The 13,998-nt window shown below is 41.2% G+C and overlaps 1 protein-coding gene across 2 annotated transcripts in view; it reads left to right on the top strand.

Annotated features, from left to right (window-relative positions):
• Positions 1-2,933: 2,933 nt before the first annotated feature.
• LOC142100660 (phosphatidylinositol-binding clathrin assembly protein-like) overlaps positions 2,934-13,998 on the top strand; it is a 65,996-nt gene continuing 54,931 nt past the window's right edge. The window contains exons 1-3 of one of the 2 annotated variants that reach the window (XM_075184362.1): positions 2,934-3,503; positions 10,540-10,682; positions 13,296-13,371. In XM_075184362.1, coding sequence (XP_075040463.1) covers positions 3,374-3,503; positions 10,540-10,682; positions 13,296-13,371 — 349 coding nt within the window. In that variant the 5' untranslated portion in view covers positions 2,934-3,373. The remainder of the gene's footprint in view (positions 3,504-10,539; positions 10,683-13,295; positions 13,372-13,998) is intronic. The other variant, XM_075184363.1, reaches the window with a different exon arrangement.

Genomic DNA, 13,998 nt, shown 5'->3' with positions numbered 1-13,998 from the left:
GATGCAGGTGGGAATGCGTGAGGCAAAGTGAGGTAGAAGGAAAAAAGGTTTTGGTTAGATTCCGGAAAGGCTGAGTTGGTGAAGCTCGAGATGGAGCATAGATAAATAACATGAGATCCTGTGAGTTCCCATCAGAATGGGTAGGAAAAAATGTACACTGGGAGTGCCAGTAGGATTGGCCTTGTGGATGTTGAAATGCCCTTGAACAAAAGTGGGTACACAGATGACAGCAACGTGGAGGTGAAGTGGAGAAAAAAGACATACGGTATGACTACACGGAATATGCAGCCAGGGGACAGTAGGAAGTCAACTCCACCATCTTGTTTGCCACCAGATCGAGGAGTGTGGGTGAAGGAGAGACCCCCCCCCCATAGGAGAGAGCAGGATGGGAAACAGTTCTGAGTGAGGGAGCCAGGTTTCAGTAATGGTAAAACAATGAAGGAATGAGAGAGGAATAGGTTGTGAATGAATGTACCGTATTTCCCCATGTATAAGACGCACCTTTTCCCCCAAAATTTTGGGTATAAAACCTGGGTGCGTCTTATACAGGGGTAGCGGGGATGCAGGGGGGGCAGTGTTCAGTGACAGCGGGGTGGATCGTGGGGGAGCGGGCCAGTGTTACAGTGGCAGCGGGGATCACGGAGGAAGGTGCCAGGCACAGTGCAAGCGGGGATCCAGGAGCAGGGGGCCAGGCACAGTGCAGCGGAGATCATGGAGGAAGGTGCCAGGCACAGTGCAGCGGAGATCACGCAGGAGGGGGACAGAGGTACAGTGGTAGCGGGTGGGGGGGGCACGATTGCATTTTTGACAGCTACCGTAATATATATTCTTTTCAAATTTAGGGGCCAAAATGAAGGTGCGTCTTATACATGGGTGCGCCTTATACTTGGGGAAATACGGTAAGTTTGTTGCAGACATGTGTGCACATGAAAGAGGGAGTAGTGAAAAGATGATAATGCGATTGGAAGAGTTAGAGGTGCATGTTATGTGGAAAATTTTGTGGTGGACGAAAGAATGGGAGTTGATATTGGGGGATGTGTGGGAACCACGGTTGGGGGAAAAATGATATCAGCAGCCATGGGTAGAATGTGGGTGAGAAAGAGGATCAAGTAGGGAGATGTGTAGGTGAGTGGGTACTTCAGTTAAGTGTAGGCTGGGCAGTGATGATGGTGCAGGGATCTGTAGCTACAGGCAGGCAGGGTGTAGTATATGTGGACTACTTTATAGTTCTGCGAAGGTGGAGAGTAACGGAATACCGTATATACTCGTGTATAAGCCGACTTTTTCAGCACATTTTTTATGCTGAAAAAGCCCCCCTCGGCTTATACTCGAGTGACTCACCTGTTCTCTGGTCCCTCAGCTCTTAACTTTCGCAGTGGAACGCATGTGCATTCCACTGACAGGAAGTTCGGCATTTGGAACGCAAACTTGCACGTGCGTTCCACTGCGGAAGTTATGGGCTGAAGAAAATCCCTCCCTCAAAAGCATTAGGTCACTAATTAACCACCCAAGGAAGGTAAATAAGAATTTTTTTTATTCTTCTGGCTGTGTACTTTCGTGGACAGTGGGCTGATGTGGGTATTTAATGATTTTTGGTACATTTGGAGACATTTTGGGAGCCTGAGTTTATTATACATACACTAGGCTTATACTCGAGTCAATAAGTTTTCCCAGTTTTTTGTGGTAAAATTAGGTGCCTCGGCTTATATTCGGGTTGGCTTATACTCGAGTAATTCAATTCTTATTAGTGATGAGCCGGTGGACATCACCAAAATGTCCAGCTGAACTCATTATCAAATAATACAGTATCCAAATGTCACATATTTTCCTGTGCCTTCTATGAGGTATTAGGAAAAATATGTGATGTTACATCACTGTGGAGTGCCTTTGTGGCTGTAACAAAGGCCTTACGCGGCACATCGCTAGCATTTGAATTCCCACAATCAAGAGACTCAGGGGCATATTCAATTAGCTTTTGGATTCGCGTTACCGCGAAAAGTGCGCGTTCTTGCGGGTATTACGGTACCGCATTATCGCGGATTTTCGTTCGCAACCCTATGGGCTGCGAACGAAAATCCACGTTATTGCGGTACCGTGTATTACGTTTCGCGGCTGTTCAGGCGCGTTGCCGCGAATCCAAAAGCTAATTGAATATGCCCCTCAGGCTTCTGATTGGTCCTCCCGCTCACAATCCTTTTAAAGTTGGTAAACAAAATAATTTGCCAGTTCTGTATTAAGTAGATGTATGTAGCAGCCCCATAGGCTGTGGTAGGGGATAAGGGCACTGTGTCCCATTTACTCCCGGTCCGAGTGCCACGCACACACAGCATTTCCAGAGTTATTTTAGCAGTGGATAAGGAGGTTGGGGGCAGCCTAGGGCTAACATGATGTGATCGCGCTTCTTTTGGCAGCACGCACAAATCTAAGGGGCATATTCAATTAGGGTTCCGGTTCGTGGTAACGCGCGTTACCGCAAAAAGTGCGCGTTCTTGCCGGTATTACGGTACCGCAAGAACGCAGATTTTCGCACGCAACTCTATGGGCTGCGAACGAAAATCCACGTTATTGCGGTAACGTGGATTAAGTGTGCGGCCCGTTCCGGCGCGATCATGCGAACCGGAACCCTAATTGAATATGCCCCTAAATGTTGGGGAAGATGAGAACAACATGGAGCAACCAAAACTAAGGAATTAACATAATACAATTTAGGGGTATGGTCAAAAGTAAACATTTTAAAGGGCAAATATACATAGCCTGTGAATGTTACAGAAAATCAAGTAGAGTTGGCAAGTATAGCGTCACCGACATCCATGAACATTGTGTCACACAGAAAAAGCAGAGGTTTACTCTCAAATGCCATCCCACCTTAACTACATATCAAGTTCCTCCCTTTTGGCTAGTATCCCAAACCCAGCCCCCCGCCATACATTGCTTGTTCCGTCACAATCGCTGAGCTGAGCACCTAGCAGCCCCCTTCAGTGGCTCTGGTCACTTGCACCGAGTGGTACCACCTTAACAACAGCCGGCGCTCTACGGATCGCAGTCACATGACATGGCGCCGCCATTTTGTCTTAGGAGTGAAGTATGAGGTAAAAAAAAAAAAAAAGAGAGAAGGGGAGAAACCGGAAAGGGAGAGCAACGAAAGGACGAGGACGTAGAGAAAAAAAAAAGAAAAAGTGCTCCCCTTGCTTGTGGCCGGGTCACCTGTCAGGGAACATCCTTCGCCTCATAACACGGTGACCCGGGTGAAGGGGAAGCAGTGCGATTGAACACTGCCGAAGAAGCCGGCAGGCTGTGAGGTTCATTGACAGTTCCCTGGCTGTCACCCTTTTTCCCGGAGTGTGTAGGCCCGGCCCGGTGTGTCTGCACGGAGATGTCGGGTCAGTCAATTACTGACCGAATCGCGGCGGCTCAGCACAGCGTCACCGGTTCGTCCGTAGCTAAAGCCGTGTGTAAGGCGACTACCCATGAAGTGATGGGGCCCAAGAAGAAGCACTTAGACTGTAAGTGAGGCGTATGTAGTCTGGGTCCACTCGCAACACACAAGCATCATTCTCTGTTCTCACCTCTATGTGTACATATATTCATACATTGTAGTCCGCATTCATAAAAGAAAAACTGTACATACAATGTGTGGTTTTCAGCCTTCATAGACTTACTTGACACACACTATTGCTAGATCTTGCAAATTTAGCCTTTGCACTTTTCTGATCTGTATGTATTCTATACATGAATTGACATGTATGTATCAGTGCTTCTATCTGTATTGCCTATACTGGTACACTTTCTGCTAATCTGTAGTGGTATGTAGTCTTGTTTTGGAATAGTCAAAATGAATAGTTATATTTACTTTCTTTTTATTGTCTATATAAGCTTAAATGTACTGTCATGCAATAAAATCTTTATGGGCTGTCTAAACCTATATGTCATCATATAGGTATCATTGTGAGATGTTTTAAACCAACATTATTAGTTTTACTTAAATTGTTATGTAAGCATTGTGTACCCCATCGCATGAAATATGTGATTTAACTTCCTTGTGTACCTTACAATATTGTGGTTTTGTGTAGTCCCATGAAGTCAAGATTACAAAGTAAAATTCCTTGATTGATTAAAACCATTGGGGAACATTTAAATCTAGAATATGCTATAGCAGTGTTCTTTTCACTCAGATGTGCAATTTAAAATGTAGGTGGTCTGAGGAATATTTGAGACATTTTGTGCACTGGATGTTAGCAATGGTTTTGAGAATGTAACATTAATCTGATAGCTGAGCTTTAAAAGGTCTGACTGTCAAGGTCTGATGGTTTAAATGAGTAAAGAGATGGGAGCAGGGATAGCGTTTCTTTTTTTTTTTTTTTTTTTTTGTGTTTTTCAAGTTTGCTTAAACATTTCATATACTCTGATGTAAGCAAGTCGATTTAAAGCTGCATCACCACTTGGGAAAATATTTTAATAAGGTGGCCAGAGCTCCACCATGTTTATAATACAAAACCGACAAATTCATTTTGTACCTCAATATTATGTAGCTCCTGCGGGAAGATATGTGATCTGGAGGACTATATGTATCCTGAAATAAGAAATCTCCCACTGAACCCCCCCACTCCCTTCAGCGAGCAAAACTGTGGGGGCTAAAAAAAAAACACAGTTCCATCCAGTCGGTTACTGTTTTAGCATCTAAAACAGCACAAGTTTGAATTTTGTGTGTTCCAGTTGTAAACCCAGGAACAGGAATCATTGTACCCCCACTGGGGGAGTTCTCCAGAGCTGGAGCGGTCCCTGGCTTGGGACCCCTACACCTCTGCTACTTGGTACCTGTTTGAGGCAAAAATCCCATTAATTACAAATCTATGTTAATAATAAAATTAAATATTTGTAAGGTGCTACAGTACTCCGCAGCGCCATACAATGAGGAAAACAGTACATACATACAAGGTAGACAAAATAAACACAAGCATGAAAACAAAGGGTATGAAGGATCCTGCTCATTAGAGAGCTTACATTCTAAGGGGAAGAGGGCACAGCTGAAACAAGAGGAGTAAATGTGGTTCAGAGTGGAGATTGGGGCAGTTGTGAGGGTGCATTAGTGTGAATAGTGCTATTGGGGATAAGGTCACCTCCATAAAAAGAGATGGGATTTCAAAGACTGTCTAAAGATTTGAAGGCTGTGGGAAAGTCTGATTGAGTTTGTCCATAAGTGGGGAACAGCACAGGAGAAGTCTTGTAGGCGGGAGTGAGAGGTGGTTACCAGAGACAGGACAGGGCAGGCACAGGTAAGAGGTAGATCTGAGAGGGAGAGTATTTTGATTTGAGATTTGAGATATATGTAGGTTTAGTGTTGTTGAGGGCTTTGTAGGTAAGGATGAGTAATTTGATTCTGGAGGACACAGGGAGCCAGTGTAGTGATTTGCAAAGTGGTGCAACAGATGTGGGATGAGAGAGGAAAATCAGTCTTGCAGCAGCATTTAGGATGGATTGATGTGTGATATGTGGGTTTCAGGAATGCCAGATAGCAGGTGGTAGAAATAGTCAAGATGGGAGATAATGAGAGAATGGATAAGAGTTTTGGTAGCCTGTTGAGTAAGAAAAGGTGTATTCTGGCAGTGTTTTTAAGGTGAAGTCTACAAGATTTGGGAGAGAGTCTGGATATGAGGAATAAAGCAGAGGGTGCAGAAAAGTGGGACACAAAGGCAGCAGGCTTGGGAGACTGAGACAATTGTGGTGTTATTTACAGTGATGGAGATTTGAGGCCAGGTGGTGACTCTGGCTTGAGGGAAGATAATAAGCTCTGTTTTGGACATGTTTACCTTTACTTAGTGTTGGAACATCCATGTGGAGATAGTACAGAAAGAGAGAGGTCAGTTGAAGAGCTATAAATTTGGGTGTAATCGGTGTAGAGGTGATGTTGCAGGCCAAATGAGCGAATTAGTGCCCAAAGAGAAGAGGTGTACAATGGAAAAATAGTAAAGGGCCAAGAACAGAGCCTTGTGGCACCCCAACAGATAGTGGGAGTGGAGAGGTGGATGTGCCAGAGGTAGAAACACTAAAAGAGCGGTTCGATAGGTAGGACGTGAACCAGGAAAGAACTGTATTATGAAGACCAATGGAGTGAAGGGTGCGTAGGAGAAGAGGATGATCAACGTTGTCAAAAGCAGCAGAGAGGTCTAGGAGAGTATGGAGAAATGACCCTTTAGATTTTGCAGTAAATAGATCATTGATCACTTTTGTAAGAGCAGTTTCAGTGGAATGTTGGGGGCGGAAGCCTGATTGCCAAAAGTTGAGAATAGATTGAGAGGAGAGAAAGTTATACAGGCGTTTGTACACTAATCACTCAAGTAGTTTGGAGGCAAAGGGGAGGAGAGAAATAGGGCGGTAGTTGGAGAGAGAGAGGCTGGATAGAGAGATGGTTTCTTTAGAGTTGGTGAGATGAGCGCTTGTTTAAAGGAGGATGGCAATGTTGCAGTGGAGTGAGACGGGTTGAAGAGGTGAGATAGAGGTGGGCATGCAGTGGAGAAGAGGGAGCAGAGAACATGGGAGGGAATAGGGTCAAGGGGACAGGTTATAGGTTGAGATGAGTGCAGAGACTTCGTCTTCAGTTACTGGACAGAATTAATTAAGTGTGGATTGAGGAGTGAAGGTAAAGGCGGGTGGAGTGCGTGGAATTTGGTATGAGGAAATATCTTGTTGAATGGTGTTGATTTTGTCTTTCAAATAGTTGGCAAATTCATGGAAGGGGGAAGAGGTTCTGGTGGGCAGAGAAGTGAGTTGAAGGTGGCAAAGAGGCAATGTGGTTGCATATATAAATATATAAAGCTATACTCAAAAAGTGAGGAGTATTTTTAAAGGGAGCCCTTTTATTGTACTGTTGAACTAAGCTCTTATTTTAGAATGAGGCAGGCATATTACAGAGCTCGTGAGTTTTCAAGAGTACATAGGGGAAAAAAGAGTCCTATTTAACCTTAGTAACACAAATCCATGTGGATGTGCAAGAAGGTGTGTGGAAAAAAAAGCTTTTCAATTGAGCATTTTGCCGGCCAGCAAGAGAAAGACCTCTGTCATTACTTTACAGCATCAAGTTTAGAATTTTTAGGAGATGGACATACAACTGGCATGCATGGCTACACACTTTGAAAGAGAATCCACTGAAAGGAGAACACAAAAGTAATCTGATGGTAACAGAGCAAGAAATTTATGTTTTGAGCAAAAAAACTTAGAGTGAGTCGGCAGCAAAAAGACTGTCTTGGATCAGCTGTCTCTAGCAAATGCAAAGGTAGAGCAAGAACATTCAGCTTTATGTTTGGTGTCTCAGGCAATGTGAAGTAAATGGAGAGGCCACAGTTAATGCACTGCAACTAATGCAATTTGGAAGAGCAATATAATTAAATAGACAAAAGAACATATGGAGCATAAAGGACAAAGTTGCTAATCAAATTCTGATGTTTAAAGACACTGATTGAATCCTTACGAGTTAGACTTGTGAAGTATTTGTTGAATGAATATTTTCTGACTAAAACATAGGGTGTGCGGGGAAAAAAGCCCCAAAAGTTTTGCGTCATTAAGTGAGACTCTACAAGCAACTGCATGGACTTGGTCCACTCCATACATAATGTTGGAAAGAAGGTACATGAACTAGAGAAGTCTAAGAAAACCTTAGAATAAGAAGTAGAAGAGATGGAGACTCTACAGCTTTACATGTTTAGTATCCAGGGCTGCAAGCACAAATTGCTAAACTGATGATACAACTTGCTAAAAGGAGGAAGCTTAAATACATGAAGGCCAAATCCAGAAGCTCTGGCATAAACATGCTCAAGAACTTCTTTGAAAACTTCTCTGAGCAGCTGGAATAGACAGAAAGGGTGAAGAAACTTGGAAAAGCCTAACGGGTTCTGGGCAGTTAATATAATGCCAGTAATGTGATAGCTCTTCGAGAAGGCAGTGGAATGGTCAGAAAGAAGACTGCATGATTTTAAGTGACTTAATGTCTAATTTATCTATGGAAGTGGTTTAATCGTTTACTATGGAAAGGAATGCGAACCGAACCAGAGAAAATCAACACAAGTGAACAAAATAATGTTTCACTTTTTAATGGGGAAAACGGGAAGAAAAAAAGAATCGAGATAGCCTCACCATTACCATAACAAAAACTCATAATGAGGCCAGAATTGCGAGCGTTGGCTAAACTCTATAGGTATTGGTTAACTGGTTGCTTGCGGAATGAAATGTAACTGTCTGTTACAATGGATAGTAGGGATTAACTGAAGACTATATGCCCAAGCATTACATTAGCAAGGAAAGGAAAAGGTACAAAGCATACTAGATGGAAGGAAAACAATTCTTGTTCCAGCAGTAGGCCTACAAGGATAAAGTACAAAGATGCAAAGGTTCCAAGGTCCAAACAAATCATATTGGTAATTACTTGCACCCAGCACTTACAACTTTGTCACTGACCAAAATGCTGCTTTCTTTTGCTTCAATAGTTCTACATATTGTATTAACGTGTCTCGTTTCTGAATGTGGAAGTAACCTTTTAATAGTAATAGGAGCGCTTTAAAGTTTGAGAATGTTTGAGAATACTAAAAAACTAAAGTGGTACTTATGCCCCAAATTTGCAATTGTCATATGAAGCATGTTAGGTGTAGAGTATTACAACCCCACTCCATAGCAGGCTATCGACATCTTTTAGGACCGTGTCATAATGGGATCCAATAAAGGTTAAAAACTGAAATCAGTCGATTTTAAGATTCTGTGACATCACTGTGTATGGTTCCACCAATACCCACAGAGCATTTCTACCGAGCAAGCTGATCACTCTCACTGCTGGCTCAGCTACAAAAGCAGTTTCTCCAACCATGGAAACTTGCTGCAAAGTGAGGAAATAGAACATGGTGGTTATATTTAGTAATGTAAATGCTTCAGTTATTTTCAGGGACATTATTCAGCTAAGCTATGCCCAGTTTTTGATTTGTATTACTTTAAAATTGGGGTTTACCTACTCTTTCATATATGAAACAACATGGTAATTAAAAGTTATAAAGGGGTGTTTATAATTCCTGTATTTTTACTGCAGCTTTAGAAAAAGTGTGGTATATTCTTCAGTATTCCTTACATACAGTAAAATACGAAATACGCATATTCTATCTTGTGGACAAAGTCTAAGAAGCGGCTGTCCTTGACTAAAACACTCAAATAATGTATTGTGCATAAAGTTGGAGAAATCTGATGTTTTCACTCATTCCATCACAGGATAATGTTGTGGTCGGGTCAATCCTTATAATTTTGATTGTGAATTTTAGGCATTTTTTTCAAAATTGATACTTTTAATATGTATATATGGACAAAATAGCCACATCCACTTACATTATCTGAATAAATAGGAGGTTATTTTAGTTTGCGGTCATTATATGGGAAAAACTAGGCAAAATAGGTGGGGGATTCTTACATAAGTAAAGGCTGCTATTAAAATTTTATTTCCGGGAATATTTAGATTTGTCTCTGATGTTGCCGAGTTTCTCTCTTTGCTGATCGTGTACCCCAGAGTCAAACCATATAACTCCTGGGCACAGAACTGGAACTGTCCTGTCCCTGTAGTCTGGAGCTCTTCCCACATCTCTAGGACAATGTCCTGGTGGTCTCAGCTCTTTGACCTGTTAGAGAATCTGTACTGCTGTGACATCACTAGCATTTCTGCAAATCAAGCCAGGTTATTCCAATCACTGTCACTTGCTGTGTGTCTGGTTGGAGGAGCACCAATCTTTTAACAAGGCAAGCTGCTGCAGAGTAGTGATACAGAGCATGCTGGACATATTTAGCAAACTGTAAATGCACCAGTTTTGTCAGGCATTTTATTAAGCTCACTAATGCACAATCTTTGATAGATATTAATGTGAAATAGCAGCTTTACTTCCATTTTTAAACTGCGTTGTGCCAGTCTCTTGGCTCATTAGCATTTATTAATTTTTTAAAGCGCCAACATACATTTATTAGGTTGGTGATTGGCTGGCCTGGTGAGCAGATACGTACGTACCTGTCAACTTCCTGCGAGTCGGGACAAACATTCTCAAACGGAACAATTGGGAGTTATGGTGTTTAAAACACGTTCGGAGCGGCCAGATAGCATCCTTTGCCTGCTAAGTTTTGAGCCGTGTAGATGTTAAGTGTGTGGCCGGAGTTGCCCCCTCCCCAAATAAAACTTGGATCATATTGCTTTTTTTGTTGTTGTTGTACTTGTTTCCATTTGTTTACATTATCTTATTATGTACTTCACTTATCTGTGTTACTTCCACAGTATTTCCTTTTATAAAATCCAAACTTATTGCAAAACCTTAGGAATAGCACTTAATTTTGAAAATGTCAGCTTCCTTTTTACACTTTATCAGTAAAATAAGTTTAATCCAGTTGATGAATCCATTAGCATTTTATTACATTGTGGGTTATTGCATTATGATTTTTGTAGTATGTCCTTTTTATTTTGTTATTGTGTTAGCCATCTTGTTATATTAATGATTGTAGTATGCTAAAACTATACAATTTTTTTGGCAGATCTAATCCAGTGTACAAATGAAATGAACGTTAACATACCACAGCTTGCTGACACTCTATTTGAACGGACTGCCAATGGTAGCTGGGTTGTAGTTTTCAAAGCCCTTATCACAACTCATCACCTTATGATGTATGGTAATGAGGTAAGACTAGTTCATTTAACCTGTCTTTTGTCTAATGCCATACATTTGTAAATGTGATACCCTACCTGTGTTTTTTTTCTTTGGTTTTTTTTTTGTGTCTTTCTGCCTTTTTCCCATGATTGGTTCAAACTGTTAGGGCTGGAGATATAGGGTCTGTTAAAAGCATATACGTAAATATGTTTTTGTCCTCCCTATTAATAGAGCATCAGAAGTGTTTCCTTAAAGCTTACCTAGAGCATAGCGCACTTTGTACTTAATGAGCATTCCTTTAGAACTGCAAATTATTTTACTGAGTATTCACGATGGTGAAAGCTATATATGTCATAATTGATGGTTATTATAAAGTTTGTGTGTGTACAGGTTATTAACTTAATAACATTTTTTGGACTATTGGTGTTAAAGAATGTTCACTAGACTTTAAGAAAACGTGATATACTTAACAATAATGGTGGGTATGTGACCTTATTATCAATAGTTTTTATTACTGACTTTCTAGGGTTTATTTTTTATTAGGGGTTGCCACAATTACTATTTATCTCGGCAACTTGATACACTTAAGGGGTCACATAGTGCGGTCCTCTAACCTTCAAAAGGGCTGCACATCATCCTTAATGTCAGTGATAAGTTAATTGTAAGATAAACCAGCGTTACATGCCATCTCAAAGAAATCGGATATCAAAGCATGAAGGAGCTAGTGCAGGCTGCATGTGGCCCTAGGGCCTCTTATTGTCCATCACTGATTTATGCACTGCTTGTTGTGTACATCCTCTCACTCTTTTCCCAGTGCATCTCCTCTCCATCCGTTTGCTAGGATATGACTCTGCACATTCAACTGCACGTATAGGGAAAAGTGGCACACATGTTCACAGATAGATCTGAGTAAAGGTTGGATGAATGCATTTTCTGAAAGTGTTTGATGCCAGTTGCCGCTCTCTAGATGGTATTATCTACTCTCTAGGTAGTACAATTGTCCAAGCTAAATTTTGCTTGCTGCCCAAGTCATTTTTTCTTTTGTCCATCACATATATGTCCATACAGTTTGATTACTGCAGGAACAAGCCTGGTGACTGACCTGGTGAGTGGAGTAGGGGTTCTCCCTAGTGCTCGTGCATGGTCAATCACTTTGTTACAGTGATTGCATGTAGGAGCACAGGAGGCTCTTCGGCAATCTATTATTGTAGCGCTACATGTGACTGGAGGGCTGGGGGAGGTGGGGAGAAGTATGTTGGAGTCAAGGAGCCAATGTCAGAACACTGTCTCTGCCACCTTTTAGGATGGTGGTGCCTGAGACCAGGGTTTTACTTCTCTTCATGGCGTGAACCACCCTGCATAGATTTTGTTTTGTAATTCCCTACCTAGTATTATTGGTTAGATTTACTCTGCTAGAGAGTGTATCTAGTGGTATCTGAATTTGCAAAAATTAAAAGCCTTCTCTCTATAGGTGATGAATATGATATGTAGTTCTGCATAAGTGCTATTCCCATCGCTCTGACATTGGCAAATGTCGGCTTATTTAAAATCCCCAGCATAAAAAGCAAAGTATTCTGGGTGTCTTCAGAAGTGCTGGCTAGAGAGAATATTGGGAAATACATACTATCGGTCTATCGCATCTGTTTTGGAGGACAAAATAGTCCCCATGTGGATGTTTCCTTTTTAACTACTTATACAAACAGAGGAAGGATAAGGCATAGAGCAGCAAAGAGAACAAGCTCAGGAATATAATGACAATACTGCATCACATCACTTGCAAGAGCTGGGAAGATGCATTACAAACACACATCAAAGAAACAAGTGAAAACATACATGGATTATGGTGCTTTATAGCAAAGGGATAGTCCTCTTTTGCACAACCCCCTTTTTGAAAAAATAAATATAGAGATATATCTCTATCTATATCTCTGTCTCCTATATCTGTAGCTCTTCTCCGTAGGGGGTCCCCTACTAGCAACTCCCAGTTACCTGAAATTGAGAGCGGACGGTGGCACATTGTGACGGGCTATTCCAAAACTATAGTGTTTTAGTTAGATTTACAAAGACATTCACATGTGTTTTTATTGTATCTCTTTACTGGAGATATAAAAATAAGCCCTTCCCTTTCCCTCAACCCAGCTAGTTTTCCACCCAGCGTCCGGTATAATGCCTCTCTTACTGATTGACAATGCAAACTGGTGAATACTTTGACAGACTGCAAGGATTGGGTCACCACTGTAATTTTAAACCAGAACGGACAGGAAAAGCTAAATGGGCGGCAGGTATACATAAATGGCAGCCAGCAAGTTATTAAAAATTGCACTTCTCTGTAGGTCTGACGCAGAATGTTAGATACCCTCTGCTAACCAATGTCTGAAGATCGTTTGACTTAGAGAAAAAGAACAAATAACCCTTATGGGTTTCTTCCTCACATGTGGATGTATCAGATGGTAAACTTAATTAATTTATTGGAGGCAGCAATTGGAGGAGAAATATCCAAAAAGAGTGAGAGATATTGTATGGATACTAAGCATTGTTATTAGATGTCTTAATACCCATTGTACAGGAAACTTCATGAATTAAATCATGTATTGCTTAAATTGTTGTTCTGCAGTGTGTTTATCTCTGTGTTCTTCTCTTCAGCGATTCATTCAATATCTTGCATCCAGAAACACATTATTTAATCTCAACAACTACTTGGATAAAGGTGCTATGCAAGGTAAATGTAAAACATTTTATTTTAATTTTTTTTTGTTTAAAGTTGCTTGTGATTGAAAGCCCCGGGATGGTGCTTTTCTCACCCTTGTGCCAAAAAGTAAAAACACAAAAAGTGCACATGTGTTTCAACTTCAACCCGTCTAAAGAGTAAGAGCCCCTCTATCCCTGACTCCCCAGAACCATAAGGTCGCTACGGACTATGTTGACGCTATATAAATAGATGATGATGATGATGATAAAGTCTCTTAAATGGTCCAAGGTTTCCAGTCTCCTATTTGCTGCAAGCCTGGTGGGGGGGTTCCACCGAAACTTCCCCGGGGCACCAAATCTGATGCAAAATAAGCAATTTTATTTAAGATAATGCACCCCTACTTTTAAATATATACCATCTAGTATTTTAGAAGTCTTTGGGGTGAATTATTCCTTGTAAGATATGAGTGAGTAGAAGTTTTTGATTAATAAAAAAAATGTCCTTTTTATTAGATTGTTATAGTTCAGTTTCATATGATTTTTTTCAAATGCTGTCGAACAGTTGATTGTGTCTGTGACAGGCATCAGGAAGGGTTGATTGAGGTAAATTGAATAAAACAGACAAGCAGCAATATTTTCAAGTGCACTACATGAAATG

The sequence above is a fragment of the Mixophyes fleayi genome, chromosome 9 (genome assembly GCF_038048845.1).
Source record: "Mixophyes fleayi isolate aMixFle1 chromosome 9, aMixFle1.hap1, whole genome shotgun sequence".
Taxonomy (NCBI): Eukaryota; Metazoa; Chordata; class Amphibia; order Anura; family Limnodynastidae; genus Mixophyes; species Mixophyes fleayi.
This window is presented reverse-complemented; position numbering and strand designations above follow the sequence as displayed.